The sequence below is a fragment of the Phyllostomus hastatus genome, unplaced genomic scaffold (genome assembly GCF_019186645.2).
Source record: "Phyllostomus hastatus isolate PE091 unplaced genomic scaffold, TTU_PhHast_1.1 phas_contig_37, whole genome shotgun sequence".
NCBI classification, from domain to species: Eukaryota; Metazoa; Chordata; class Mammalia; order Chiroptera; family Phyllostomidae; genus Phyllostomus; species Phyllostomus hastatus.
Genome location: NW_025333867.1, coordinates 11,566,012 through 11,582,443, shown reverse-complemented (window position 1 = coordinate 11,582,443; position 16,432 = coordinate 11,566,012). Strand labels below are relative to the sequence as shown.

General features: G+C 34.8%; 1 protein-coding gene across 3 annotated transcripts in view; it reads right to left on the bottom strand.

Moving 5' to 3' along the window:
- The window catches only part of EXOC2 (exocyst complex component 2), a 254,233-nt gene that overhangs the window by 190,147 nt on the left and 47,654 nt on the right, over positions 1 to 16,432 (bottom strand). For all 3 annotated transcript variants that reach the window (XM_045841724.1, XM_045841722.1, XM_045841723.1), the window contains exon 3: positions 12,407 to 12,583. In XM_045841724.1, coding sequence (XP_045697680.1) covers positions 12,407 to 12,583 — 177 coding nt within the window. The remainder of the gene's footprint in view (positions 1 to 12,406; positions 12,584 to 16,432) is intronic.

The window sequence follows — 16,432 nt, the reverse complement described above, 5'->3', positions numbered from 1 at the left end:
ATGGCAGCCATGAGAGGACCTCCAGATCTCTTCCCTTGAAGTTGTAAGTTAGACAGCTTTAATTCCAAAAAGGATTCTCTGCTCAACAAAGAAAAATGTCTGATACACTGCACATGAGACATCTGAAGGAGGATACATCTTAGCTAACGGCAGAGACAGAAGAGGGAAGGGGATAGAAGCAGAAGCCATGGGCACTTCCATGCCTGTGGGGACCATAACAGCGAAGGGGTGAAGTACAATGACCACTGGACAAACCATAAGAGCAGAAACAGTGATCAGGCCTCAGTAGCTGACACACATTGAATCTGGGTCCAGGGTGAGGGTCAGAGAAACAGTGCAAAGAGTCAAACAGCTCCGCAGTCAACCACCAGACAAGGGATTCCTCAAATGTGACAAGCCACCCACACCTGTGTTCTGGCAGGCAGCAAAATCCTCACTTGGAAGATGCAAAAGGGCTGAGAAAACTTCCAGCCTAAGTGGTCTGTATTCATTATGGCTAAGTACATTGGGAAGAGCAGAAAGAACTACACTCTCACAAAACCACTGCCCCAGCCAAACCCTCCTGCACCCATCTCCACACAACCTAGTAGGGCTGAGTCAAATCAGACAGAAGTGCTTCGCTGGCAGATTCTGGCTACCTGAAGGTGGGGGCACTAAGAACATTTAAAAAACCCACAGCCCACCACTTTCAATCCATGGGAGTGGTGCCCCAAGACCCAAGTGGGGAAGGGTCACCCCCCCTCCTCAGGAAATAACAAGCATATTCCATGGCCCAGGTTACACTACTGCACAAAGATCCTAGAAGGCACAGGAGTGCAGGTAAGAAAAAACAAAAACTTGCACTTCTGTATCACCTAATGTAAAACGGAAGAAAGACATCTACTTATCAACCTGCTAAACAGTGAAATGTCAAAAACTGAAAAAAAAAATTTCATTCCCATAATGTTTAGCAGAAATAATCTAGGAAACAAACAATCAACCAAGGTAACAAAGGAACTTGGAAAGAAAATGAAAAGTTTCCAGAAAATAAACTTAAGATATGAAACACTATGATTTAAATAACAGAGAATTCAAGATTGTAGTTTTGAAAGAACTAGAGATACAAAAAAACTCAGAAATGCAATTCAGTGATCTCAGAAATAAAATCAATGAATAAAAGGGCTACTTCACAAAAGACACTGAAACTATGACAAAAACAGAAACAGAAATTCTGGGGCTGAAAAACACATAAAAAAATAACAAATTTCCTTGCAAGTTTAAGAAATACAGCTGACTAGAAAGAGGAGTAGGATTACTGATATAGAAAATAGTAATTTAGCAATCGAAGACTCAGGTGGAAGAATGGCAACCAAAAGAAAAAAGAATTCTACAAGAATTATCTGACTCATTAGAAAAAACAATTTAAGAGTAACGGGTATACAAGCAGGAGAAGAGCTGGAGAAGGTAACCAGAGCTTATTCAAACAAATAATCAATGAGAATTTCCAAAAATTATAGAAAGAATCAGATCCCCAAATTCAAGAAGCTAACAAGTACACCTAATTATCTCAATCCACAAAGACCTTCTCCAAGGCACATTATATTAAAATTGTCAAAAATTAACAACAGAGAAAGGGTTCCCATAAAAGTAAAGACAATGGTAACAAAAGAAACCCCATCAGATTAACAAATTTTGTGGCAGAAAAACTGAAGCTCGCAGATACAGTAACTAAATATTCAAAGGGAGAAATCACAAGCCCAAAAAATACATCTATCAATTATGCTTTAGATATAAAGAAAAAAGTGTTTTCCAGGCATACAGAAGCTAAGAGAATTTACTACCACAAGATCTACATGAAAGAAATTCTGAAAGGTAATATACCTGCAATGAAAAATGCATAACATTACAAAACTATGAGCAAGATGACTAACAGACAAAAGCAGGTAATTCCAACCCTTATTCAGAATAGAGTATTAAACACTCAAATGTAACATAAAGGTTAAAGGAGGTGGAATCATTAAAAGAAAAAGACACTAGCTACTGCAACATGGAAAGCAATACACAGGGGGACCCGAGACAGTGAAAGAGTAAGTGGAAGCTACACTAATCTCCTCCCAGGACCAATCGGGAATTACAACTAAATTGTAGAGAAATCATCTTGAATAACCAATTGAACACTAGCTGGAAAGAAGCCTTATAACCATGGACAGACAAAAGAAACCACATCACCACAACATGACTGGTAGGGAGTGTGGAGGAGGCGGGAGAGGGCTGATTGGCCTCCCATGGGTGGCAGCTGAATTCAGGAGGGATATTTCAGCAGCCAGGGGGTTCTCCCTCAGAAGTATGGGGTCTAAACCCCAAGCTGGGCTCCCCGGCATGTAGCACCAGAACCAGGAAAGGAACCCAGATAGCATCCTGCAGCAGGATTTCTGTCTGCCAGGAAGAGATGGCTGGAGACACAGAGAGCCTCTTAAAAGGCCAACTCATAAAATTCCATTTGTAGCCACTTACCCTAGACTTCAGCAGAGGCAAGGCAGAGTGGGCCACAGATACTTAAGAAGAGTCTAGGGCTGGTGACTCTGGGGAAAGAACTGAAGGAACAGCCTCCAGGAACCCTATATTGCAGAAGCCATCTTTCTCAAGCAGAACACTCTTCTCCAAGTGGCATCAGCCTAAGGGAAAGCAAGGGACCCACCCACAGGAATTACTCTTACCCTACCCTTTGGAGCTTAAGACTGATTGCTAGGTAGAGCTTGAGGCTATATCACTAATTAAGTTTAACAACTAAGTCGGTTCTCTGGGAGTTCTGGGACTTTAGCTAGCCCTCCTCTGGCTTGGTGCTGGTAGATACAGGCATTACTGTGCAGCCTTGTTCTTTTAGCATACACACAGGCCAAGGAGAGGGAGTGGATTGCTGATAGCTCCAAAGAGATTGCCCATGACCAGTCATAAGTAAAACCTGACAAAGGACTGAACCAGAGTCTTTGAAAATCTACCTAATATATAGAAACAAATACAAAGTAGCAGCCTAAATAGAAAGACAAAGAAACAGAGGCCAAATGAAAGAATAAGGGAATTCTCTAGGAGAAAAATGAACTGGAGGCAAGCAATTTACCAGCTAGAGAGTTTAGAGAAATGATTATAAGGATACTCAACAGCATGAAAAAAGATGTAGAAACCACAAAAAAGGATGAATCAAAAATAAGGAATGCAATATCTGAAATAATACACTGGAAGGAATAACATTAGGTTAGATGAGAGGACCAAATCAGTGACTGGGAAGATAAGATAGGAAAAAAAACAAAAAACAAAAAAAAAACACCCAGGCAGAGCAGCAAAAAGAAAAGAGAAATTTTTAAAAAATTAGGAGAGATTAAGAAACATTTTGGACAACATGAAGTGTAACAACATCACATCACTGGAAAACTAGAAGAAGAGAGTGAGCAGGGATCCAGAAACTACTTGAAGTAATAATGACTGAAAACTCCCCTAATCTAGATCTAGTGAAAAAAAAAGACAGACATGTCCAGGAAGTTCAGAGAGTCCCAAACAAGTCAGACGAAAAGAGACCTACATTGAAACACATCATAATTAAAATGGCAAGGCTTAAAGACCAGGAAGTTCAGAGAGTCCCAAACAAGTTGGACCAAAAGAGACCTACACTGAAACACATCACAATTAAAATGGCAAGGCTTAAAGACAAGGAGAGAATCCTTAAAGCTTCAAGAGAAAAGCAGGTAGTTATATGAAAGAAGCACCAATTACACTGTAATCTGATTTCTCAACAAAGACATTTGAGGCCAGAAGGGAGAGGTATGAAATATTCAAGGTGATGAACAGCAAGGATCTACAGCAAAGGCTACTTTACCAAGCAAGGCTATCATTTAGAGTTGAAGGAGAAATAAGAAGCTTCCCAGAATAGAAAAAGCTAAAGGAGGTTTTTAACATCAAATCAGAACTGCAACAAATGCTAAAGAGAGAAGAAGAGGAAGAGGAGGAAGAAAAAAGGAAGGAGGAGGAGGAATAAGAAAGGGAGGGGAACAAAGGGAGGAGGATGAAAGGGAAAAGGAGGAGGAAGAGGAAGAAGAACAAGAAGAAGAAGAATAACAACAAAACCAAGAGGAAAACAACAGGCTAACAATAACATGGCACTAAATACTTATCTATCAATAATCACCTTAAATATAAATGGCTTAAATGCTCCAACCAAAAGACGTAGGGTAGCTGAATGGATAAGAAAACAAGACCTACATATATGATGCCTCCATCTCAGATGGAAAGATAAACACAGACTAAAAGTAAAAGGATGGACAAAAGATAGGGCATACAAATGGAAAGGGAAAAAAAGCTGGGATACCAATACTTATATCCAACAAATAAAGACTTTAAAACCAAGGCTATCATAAGAGACAAAGAAGGGTACTACACAAAGACAAAGGGAACAATCCTACAAGAAGATATAAACCTAGCAAACATTTATGCACCCAACATAGGAGCACTTAAATACGTGAAGCAAATCTTGATGGACATAAAAGGAGCAATAGAAACACAGTTATAATTGGAATTTTAACTCCCCACTGATTTCAATGGAGCGATCTTCCAGACAGAAAATCAGCAAGGTGATAGGGGCCTTAAATGATACACTAGATTAAATGGATTTAATTGGCATTGTCAGAGCATTTCACCCCAAAGCAGCATAATATACATACTTACCATTTGCACATGGAATATTTTCTAGGACAGACCACATATAAGGACACAGAACAAGTCTCAATAAATTTGAAAAGACTTAAGTCAAATCAAGCATCTTCTCTTACCACAATGCTATGAAACTATGAGTCACAAAAAGAACACTGATAAACACATAAAGACCCAGAAGCTAAATAACATGTTATTAATAATGAATGGGTCAACGAGATCAAGGAACAAACCAAAAAATACTTTGAAACAAATGACAATGAAAACACAACCACCCAAAATCTGTGGGACACTGGGAAAGCAATCCTAAAAGGGAAATTAATAGCATTACAGATCTGTCTCAGAAAACAACACAAACCTCAAATAAACATCCAACTTTTTATTTTATTTTATTTTTAGAGAGTGGGGAGGGAGGGAGAAAGGGAGAGAAACATCAATGTGTGATTGCCTCTCACACACCCCTGCTGGGGACCTGGCTCACATTCCAGGCATGTACCCCGACTGTGAATTGAACTGGAGACTGTTTGGTTCGCAGGCAGGCACTCAATCCACTAAGCCACACCAGCATAATCCAACTTTATACTTAAAGGAGCTCAAGAAAAAACAATTTAAAAAAGCCCAAAGTGAGTAAAAGGAAATACAATAATAAAGATCAATGCTCTTAAAAAATGATACAAAAGATCAATGAATCCAAGAGCTGGTTCTTTGAAAAGAAACAAAATTGACAAACCTTTATTTAACAAGACTCATCAATAAAGTCTAAGAGCCCTAATAAATAAAATCAGAAATGAAAGAGGAGAATAACAACCAACACCAGAGAAATACAAAGGATTGTAAGATAATATTATGAACAACTATATGTCAACAAACTAGACAACATGGACAAAATGGATAAATTCCTAGAAACATACAATCTTCCAAAACTAAATCAGGAAGAATAACAGAATCTGAATAGACAGATTATACCTAATGAAATTGAACCAGTAATCAAAAAACCCCCAACAAACAAAAGTCCTGGATCAGATGGTTTCACAGGTGAATTTTACCAAACATTCAGAGAAGAACTAACACCTCTCCTTGTCAAACCATTTCATAAAATTCAAGAGGAGGGAAGGCTTCCAAGCACATATTGTGAGGTCAGAATTGTCCTAATTCCAAAACCAAATAAGGAACTACAAAGAAAACAAATTATAGGCCAATATCCCTAATGAACATAAATGCTAAAATCCTCAATAAAATGTTAGCAAATCAAATACTAGCATCAAAAGAACATATTCACTGATATAGCTGATAAGGGGTTAATTTGCAAAATCTATAAAGAATTTACAAAATTCAACACCAAAAAAAAGACCCAATTAAAAAATGGGTAAAGGACCTGAAAAGACACTTCTCTAAACAGGACATACAGATGGCCAATAGACCTGAAAAGATGCGCAACATGGCTTATCAATCAGAGAGATGCAAATTAAAACCACAATGAGATATCACCTTACACCTGTCCGAATAGCTATCATCAGTAAATCAACAAACAAGTGCTGGTGAGGATGTGGAGAAGGGGAAACCCTTTTGCACTGCTGGTGGGAATACAGATTGATGCAACTACTGTGGAAAGCAGTATGGAGATTCCTCAAAAATTAAAAATGGATCTGCCTTTTGACATATCGATCCCACTTCTGGGAATATATCTGAAGGAATCCAAAACACTAATTCAGCACCCCTATATTTGCTGCCTCACTGTTTACAACTGTCAAGATGTGGAAGCAGCCCAAATGTCCACCAGTAGGTGAGTAGATAAAACAACTATGGGCTATTTACGCAATGGAATACTACTTGTCCATAAAAAGGAAAATTTTACCCTTTGGGACAGTATGGATGAACCTGAGGAACATTATACTAAGTGAAATAAGCCAATCAGAGAAAGACAAATGCCAGATGATTGCATTTATGTGTAATCTAATGAACTAACTGAACCAATGAGCAAACTAGAGAGAGACTCATAGAGAGCAGGATGACAGCTAAGGGAGGGTGGGGCAGGTTAGGGAGTGGAGGGATTGAGTAAAAAGGAAAAAGGATTCATGGACATGGACAACAGTGTGGTGACTGCTGGGGGCATAAGGGGACGAAATGATCATGGAAAATACAATAAAATATAGAAATTAAAGAAGTAAAAAAATAAATCAATGCACAGGGATAATCTGTAACAAAAACATAAAAGGGGAGGGGGGAAAGACTGAACTTGTTCAGGTAAATGGAGATAAGATGCAACTACAGGAAAAAGGACTACTGTACATATGAAGCTTTCTTTTGTATAAACCTAATGGTAACCGCAATAAAGGTATCTAGAAATGAAACACATAGATAAAAAAGGAGAAAACAGAGGAGGAAATAAATCATAAAATACTGCTGACAGAAAGACAAAAAAAAAAAAAAACAATGGAGACAGAGTTTCCAGAAAACAAAAGATAAAATGGCTATAGGAAATTCTCACAGATCAATAATCACTATAAATGTAAATAGACTTAATTCACCAATTAAAAGACACACAGGAGCAGATGCATCAAAAAACAAAACCTAACTTTTTGCTGCCTTCAGCAGACATCTCAACTGCAAAGACTCAAAGCAAAGAAGTGAAAAATTATACTCCAAGCAAATGACAACCAGAGAAAAGTGGGTGTAGCTGTAATTGTATCAGACAAAATTGATTTAAAGATGAAAAAGTAAAAAGAGACAAAGCTGGACATTTTATAATGATAAAAGAGACAATTCATCAATGAGATATATAACACTTATCAAAACATGTACCCAAAATTGGAGCACTAAAATACAGGGTGGGGCAAAAAAGTAGGTTTGCAGTCGTGAATACATGAAAAACCGAGTTTATTCTTATTACTATATATTTATTTCTGTATGTTTTCCATGGGAACAACTATAAGCCTACTTTATATAAAGCAACAGAATGCAATGATAGTAAAGTACCTAAGTACCCCACTGACAACAATAGATATATCATTCTAAGAGAAAATCAATAAGGAAATATCAACCTTACATTCACACGTTACACCAAATGGACATAATATTTACAGAGCTTTTATTGGAGACCACCAGAATATACATTTTTCTCTAGTGCACATGCAGCATTTTCAAGAACAGACCATATGTTGGGGCACAAATCTAGCATCAACAAATTTAAAAAGACCGACAAAATATCAAGCATATTCTCTCACCACAATGCTTTGAAAGTGTAAATCAAATGCAAAAAGAAAGTGGAGAATGTGTGGAGATCAAACAACATGCTATTAAACAATGAGTGGGTCAAAGAAAAAATAAAAGGTCAAAAGATACATAAAGACAAATGAAAATGACAATACAACATATAAAAATTTCATGGATACAGCTAAAGTGGTAATGAGAGATTTACATCTTTGCAGGCCTACTTCAAGAAACAAGAAAAATTTCAAATAAACACCCTAATAGTTCTACTTAAATAAATAGGGAGGAAAAAAATACAAAGCACAAAGTCACTAAGTGGAAAAAATAATAAAAATTAGAAAAAGAAATAAATAAAATAGAGAAAAAAAATACAAAAATTAATGCAACCAATAACTGGTTATTTGAAAAGATTAATAATTAAATTAACAAACCTCTGGGAAGACTCACTAAGGAAAAAGAAAAAACTCAGAATCAGAAATGAAAGAGAAGCTACAAAAATACTCAGAAAGGCTACATGACACCAAATTCAATAACCCAGATAAGGGTGTCAAACTCATTTTTATTGGGGGCCACACCAGCCCTGGAGTTGCCTTCAAAGGGCCAAAATAATTTTAGGACTGTGTAAATGTAACTACTCCTTAACAGTTAAGGAGTTAAAATTACATTCAGCCCTTTGAAGGCAACCATGAAGCTGATGTGGCCCCTGGTGAAAATGAGTTTGACACCCCTGACCTAGAAGAAATGGACAAGTGCCCAGAGATATATAACCTTCCTAGATAGAATCATGAAGGAAAACTGGAAAAACTAATCAACAGTAAGAAAATAGAAACAGTCATCAAAAACCTCCCAAAAAGTAATAGTCCAGGACCAGACAGATGGCTTCAGTGATCTGAACAAACATTCAAAGAAAATTTAATAACTATTCTTCTCAAACCCTTCCAAAATATTTTTAAAGGCAAAACTTCTTAACTCATTTTATGAGGCCAACATTACCCTAATATAAAACCAGATAAGGAAAATATAAATTTAAAAAATTATAAGCCAGTATCTCTGATGAATATAGATGCAAAAATCCCAAACGATTACTAGCAAATTTAATACAATGCATTAAAAAGACAATACACCATAATGAACTGGAGTTCAATCAATGGTGAAAAGATGGCCCAACATTTAGATATCAATAAATGTGAGACACCACATTAACAAAATAAAGGATAAAAATCATTATCAATAAATACAGAAAAGCATTTGATGATACAAGTCATCTATGATTAATAAAACACTCAATAAAATGGGTACAGAATAAAGTACATAGACATAATAAAGGCCATATATGATAACCCCTCAACTAATGTCATACTCAATGGTGAAAAACTGAAAGTCTTCCTCTAAGAGCAGAAATAAGACAAAGATGCCCACTCTCACTGTTATTTGACATAATACTGGATGGCCCCTCCAGATTAACCAAGTAAGAGAAAGAATGGCATACAAATGACGAATGAAGAAGTAAAACTGTCACTTTTTGCAAATGGCATAATTCTATATCATTAAAACCATAAAGGTGCAACCAAAAAACTGGTAGAATCAAAAAAGTACAGTAAACTTGCAGGATACAGAATCAGTGTAAAAAAATGCACTGCATTTCTATATACTAATTAAATTTCAAAAAAAATAAAAACAATTCCATTTGCAATGGCAACAAAAAGAGTAAAATATCTAGGAATAAACAAGGATGTGAAGGACATGAAAACTACCAGACACTGTTGAAAGACATTGAAGATGACACAAAGAAATGGAAAGATGTTCCATGTTCATGAATTAAAAGAATTAACATAGTTAAAATGGCCATATTACCTAAAGCAATATACAAATTTAATGCAATCCCCATAAAAATCCCAATGGCATCTTTCAAAGATAGAAAACAAGAACAACAACAAAATCCTTAAATTTGTATAGAATAACAGAAGACCCTGAATAGCCAAAGCAATCCTGAAAATAAAAAAAAAGGTGGAGATATCACACTCTCTGACTTCAACTATACTACAAAGCTACAATAATCAAAACAGTATGGTATGGGGGGGGGCGACAGATGCATGGACCAATGGAACAAAACTGAAAGCCCAGAAATAAACTCACAGGTATTTGGGCAACTAATTTTCAACAAAGAAGCCATAAACATACACTAGAAAAAATAAAGGCTCATCATTAAGTGGTATTGGAAAAATCAGAAAGCCATGTGCAAAAAAATGAATCTAGACTGCTATATGACACTGCTATTTTACACAAAAAGTAGCAAAAAATGGATCAAATACATAAATATAAGACCAGAGAAAATAAAATACATAGAAGAAAGCATAGGTACTAAACTTACAGACCTGGGTCTCAGAGAGGATTTTATGAATTTGACCTGAAAAGCAAGGGAAGTTAAAGCAAAAATAAATGAATGGGTCTATATCAAATTAAAAAGCTTCTGCACATAAAAGAAACCATCAACAAAACAAAAAGGCAACGAACTGGATGAGGAAAATATTTGTAAATGATACCTCTGATAAGAGGCTAATATCTAAAATATATAAAGAAATATAACTAACCAACAACAAAAACAATTGTTCCAATTAAAAAATGGGCAGAGGACCTGAACTGACTGGCTCTTTTCCCAAAAAGACATACAAACAGCCAACAGATATTTGAAAAAGATTCTCAATTTCCTTAGCTATAAGGGAAATGCAAATTAAACCACAATGAGATAATCTCACACTAGTTAGAATGGTTATTATCAGTAAGACAAGAAATACATGTTAAAGAGGATGTGGAGGAAAAAAGGAACCCTCATATAGTGATGGTAAAAAGTTTCTTTTCTTTTTTATTTAATTTTTTTATTTCTTTTATTAAATTAATTTTTTTTAAATTAAATGTATTGAGTTGACATTGACTAATAAAATTGTACAGGTGTCAAGTGTACGTTTCTATGATACGTAATCTGTATATTGCATTGTGTGCCCATAACTCAAAGTCAAATTTTCTTCCATCACCATATTAATTGACCCCCTTTACCCTTTCCAACTCCCTTACTCACTTCTCTCAGGTAACCACCATACTGTTGTGTGCAACTGTGAGTCTTTGTTTTTCTTGTTTTTTATTCCAGTTTTATATCACACATATAAGTGAAATCATATGGTTCCTGACTTTTTCTGTCTTGACTTATTTCATTTAGCATGATATTCTCAAGATCTATTCATGCTGTTGCCACTATGAAAAACAGTATGGACATTCCTCAAAAAAGTAAGAATAGAGCTACCATATGACCCAACAATCCCTATCCTGGGTATCTACCCCCAAAATTTGAAAATATTTTTTTCATAAAGATATATAACTCTACATTCATCATAGCAATCATGGCATTATACAGGTTAGCCAAGACATAGAAACAACCTAAGTATCCTTTGATGGATGACTGAATGTATAGACAATGTGGTTCATGCATATAATAGAATACTACTCACATGTGATATATAAAATAGAAAACAAAAAATGAACAATCAAAATAAACAAACTCATAGACATAGACAGTATGGTGGCTAACCAAGGGAAAGGGGGTATAGTGGGGAGGTTGAAGAGGGTACAAGAGGTCAAATATACGGTGACAGAAGGACGTGAGACTGAGTGGTGAGCACACAATGCAATATACATGATATATTACAGAACTGTATACTTGAAACTTAATGTTATTAACTAATATCATCCCAATAAATTTAATTTAAAAAATAAAATTTTAAAAAATGAAAAAAGTTTTTGAACATTTACTTTTTGTAAGGGGCTATCCTAAGCACTTTACTTCTATCTTCTAACTCATTTGATCCTCTAGGGTAGATAATAAGATTACTCAACTTTCACCTCACCCCCCCAAAGAAACTAAGCACTGAAGTTCCACAGTTAGTAGCACTAAGGCCCAGACTAATAGTCAGAGTCTGGCTCCTCAGATCAAGTTCTTAATTATACTAATATGAGAATATGGTGTTAGGTGTATAAAAACATAACATGTTAATATGCTACAGGGTACAATGAAGAGTTATTTTTAGTTTAAAGGGCTAAAGGCACCTCCTGATCAGGGAGCATTTTGTCTAGGACTGAAAGGAAGGAGAAAAAGAAGGAAAACAGCATGTTATTTAGATATTATTGCTAATTTGGTCAAGTCAGAAGGATTATTTCACCTCAAATCTTAACCATACAACAGAAAAAAAAAAGCAATTCAAGAATAAATGTACTTAAGAGCAAGGAACTTGAGTCAAATCAAAATTTTAAATGAACAGATTTTATAAAGAATTTAGAATGACAGTTCTGTCAGGATCATCACCCTTAGGTACTTTTTCAAAAGTAATGCAAATTTTAACCAGTACCCCATTCCCAATAAGATATAACAGTAGGTAAATTTTAGACTAATCTACCAATTTGAAATTTTAATATACAAAACCCATTTTTATTCTCATTTTCAGAATAACATCATGAAAAGTGATACCTATTTTTTCAGGTTTGAGTAGCTTGAAAGATACTGTTGAGGTTCCTTTGCCACCGGACTTGGTTGTGACAATTATGTCTCCTTTGTCATTTTTGGCTTGTCCCACTCGACATACGATTTTACTTGCAGACATCCATTCTGCTGTCAAGAGGCAATTATGTCCACAAATTGTCAAGCCTGAAAATAAAAACATGCATGAAACAAAGTTAAATAGAATAATGATAAGAGTTCATTATGTCTATTACATGAACTTCCTCCTCTTAGGCAATTCTTCTTTCTCCTCTTAGTAATACCAGGCCTTTTCAAAAACTGAAAAATAAATCTAGAAGTAACATTTCTTTGTTCAGTATTTATTCAATATTATTTCTATTATTGAATATACCAAGTATTATTTGCAAATACACCACTGTCTCTATTGATTTTTGCCTAATCTTTTTTCTCTAATAGTTAAGACTTCTTTTAGATTACATTTAAGTTTCTTTAAACATCAATGGAATTAGATCATAATGGCCATAAAAACAATGTTTAGGCATTCTGATTACTTAAGACTATAAGAATCTTAAATTGCTTTCATAGGTATTAGAAGGAAAATTATTGCTGTTATTAGAAGTCTAAGTTATTGATTTAAAATTCTAAAGTATAAATAAATGATATATCATTCCCTAAAAACATATTTCTACATCTTCCTGAAAATAATCTGCATATACTTTTATTAGTGTTCAATTATACATGGTGTAACAGAATGAACTAAAGTAGATACTTTATTTGAAGCATAGCCTGGAGTCTCGTAAATCCAGGGTATGTTCTCAGACATTACTGGTTTACTATTTCATTTTTAATATCTGCTTATCATTCCTCTAAAGGCAGTTCACGATACTATACTATATTCTGCTTTCACAATAAATGGGCACTCCCAAAAGGTCAACTCATGCCTGGCATCTCAGACCCAATTCCACGTATATTACAATTTAAGCAGTAATGAAACAGGGAGGCACTGAAAGATTGCAGAAAGGAAGACAAGATCCCTGGAAAAACACCAAAATACCACCATGTAAACAAACTGCCATCTAGTCTACTAACTGGTTTCATCTCTATTTTTCCATTTAAATAAAACAGAGACCAATATAACAAATATTTATGGAGCAAATAACCAAAATATATGTGTCAAAGACCTGGCCACTTTACACTTTTTTTCTCATTATGTAACTTTTTATACTGCTCAAGTTAAGTTTGACAATTAAAATTTTTTCGCCAGAAACACCCTAGAAATTTTTTTCCCTAGAAACACTACAGTTGAAAAAATGTAGGAAAAGATTTATGTTCTGTTACAACTTAAAGCAATATTTAGTAAGAATGTTATATTAACTATAAAGAAATAAAAACAGCTATATTTTAAAGACATTTATTGAAATAATAAATTTTAAAGATTCCCTAAAACATCTATTATGTATTCATGTATGAATTTTATTTAATAATAAAGCACTTAAAGGTTCCTGTAGGATTAAGTTTTCTGTTGGCTTTTTAAGATATGTAATGACATTTACACATTTTAAATGCATTCATAATTAAAAATTATTTTTTGCAAATTAGCAATGTTTTAGATATCTTTCCTGATAATGTTTTTTTGTTACAAAAATTTTAAACAATTTAAGAGATTGACAGCATGTCTGGAACTCCTCTCCATCTCCAAGATAATAACTGCGAAACACTTCAATGCACATTTGTTCAAATAATTTATATACATACATAAATCTGTGTATTTTTTAAATGAATGGGAAATGTTTTAATTTACAAACCATTTAATTACAGATGGTAGATAATTTGATATCACTCCAGATCAATATATAACTTAATCTTTTTTAATTTACTATATCAGAAAGGGGAAACACTCAAGAACAAATGTCAGGATTTAATGTAAATTCACTCCTAACATAAGTTCCCTGCTGGAGAAACATCTTACAATCAGCACAGATGGACGGGAACAGCTGTCAGCTATGAAAACATGGAGTCTTACAAACATGTTCCAATGAGCAAACACAAATAATGACCGTAATGATACAAGGTAGAAAAAAACTACCCAAAACAATGCCATATTCATCTGGTCATAGCTTCTACCAGTGTTCCTCTGATTTAACATTTATTCTGCATTTTTTTTTAATATTTTATTTATTTATTGGGAGGGAGATAGATAGAGGGAGAGAGAGAAACATCAATGTGCGGTTGCTGGGGGTTATGGCCTGCAACCCAGGAATGTACCCTGGCTGGGAATCGAACCTGGGACACTTTGGTTCCCAGCCCGCGCTCAATCCACCGAGCTACGCCAGCCAGGGCTTATTCTGCATTTTAACTAAAAAAATTAATAATCACCATATAATTTTAAACACAGATTCAAATGGATCTGTATTTAAATAAAATGTCATGAAAATTAAGATCATACGACCTATTTAATTTCTTGAGCATACTTTTGCTAAGTTACTAAAAGCTAAGAAATCTGCTTCATGAAATATAATAACATCTTATTTTAAGTAACTTGTATAACTCCAAATAAAGTGTTTTTATAGTGTTTTATTTGGCTAGTATAGATATATCTGAATTAAAAACACTTAGTAGGTTAAGTTTGCTTTTTTAAAAAATGGCTTTTTGGCAACACATAGGCAGGTTGAAAGCTGACCTATCAAGGTTTATAAAAGTAATATACATTTGGTCAAATAAGAATAGCATTGCCTGAAGCTAGGGCAAGATTAAAATTCCTATAGAGTAGTAACCATCATGTTTAGGAGCTCACAACAACTGCCAATTAAATTGTGAGATATAACCTCCATTCATATGGCTTCTTTCCATACATTCTGGGCACTTTTCCACTCTGGATAAATAAAATTCTGGAATGAGCTATATCAAAAACTCAAGACATATGATTAGATAAGTCTATCTTCATAAGAATAAATGTTTTATTCACTGAAGAATAAAACATTGTAAACTAAAGAAACAATATAAAATGAGGCATATTTAAGTAACACTAACAAACAGAATTAGCTGGGAAGTGTAAAACTCAGCTTTTAAACATGGTGGGGAGCTTCAGTTCACTTTCTCTTTTCAAAGGTTTTTCTGAATGGCCAAAAAACAATCTGTCAATCAGCAGCTATAATGCAAGAAAAACAAGTTCCAACTCATAATCTCCAATACTTTACCAAATTAAGAAACGAGTCAAGAGAATGTCTGAATCCAAATAAATGCAGATAGGAAATCAGAATGTATATGTAGTACCATGTATATTACAGTCTCTCCCTTCCTCATTCTCAATGGATATAGGTATACCCTCATAAAGAATTCACAGGAATATAATCTTAACTGACTTTAAAATTATATTTCTAATTTGCTCCCTTCCCTGGCTATATCTAATACTCAGTTGTATTTAATAATAATGACGATGACGACAACAACAACAACAACAAGGCTCTTTAGACACTGAGACTTAATGGGCCAGAGCATTTTTTTTTAAGTTCTAGAAAAGATTAAGAAAAGCCAGGGGTGAGAACCACTGACAAACATCAATGCTTAAATAAGCTAGCAGTAAAGGTTTTCCATGTAACAGAGAGGGAGAAACACCATGCAAACCACCATCTAAAAATAGTTATGCTGTGTCAACTGGATGCATAGTTGTCTATCATTCATGTCCTTGAGCTTCACAAGATTAAAAAACATAAACTGACTCTAAAAACTAAAACTCAGTTTGCTCTAAATATGTAAATATTAGAAAAATCTAACTAAAAAGACAGATTAACATGTGTGAGAATGAGTCTGAAGAGATTTTTGGTTGTAAATCTCAAACCCTGGCAGGCAAACTATGAATTTCAGATCAGTGGTATTGCTCTCAACCATGATGGAGCTGCCATGTAGCAGAGAAAAAGAAACAAATTAAGACCTATAGGTCACCTGATGAGAGAGTCTCTTTTAGATGGAGTGAGGACAAGAGCCAAGTGGTACTGACATCGCCAGGTGCTGGAGTTTAGATTTAACCTGAAGAGC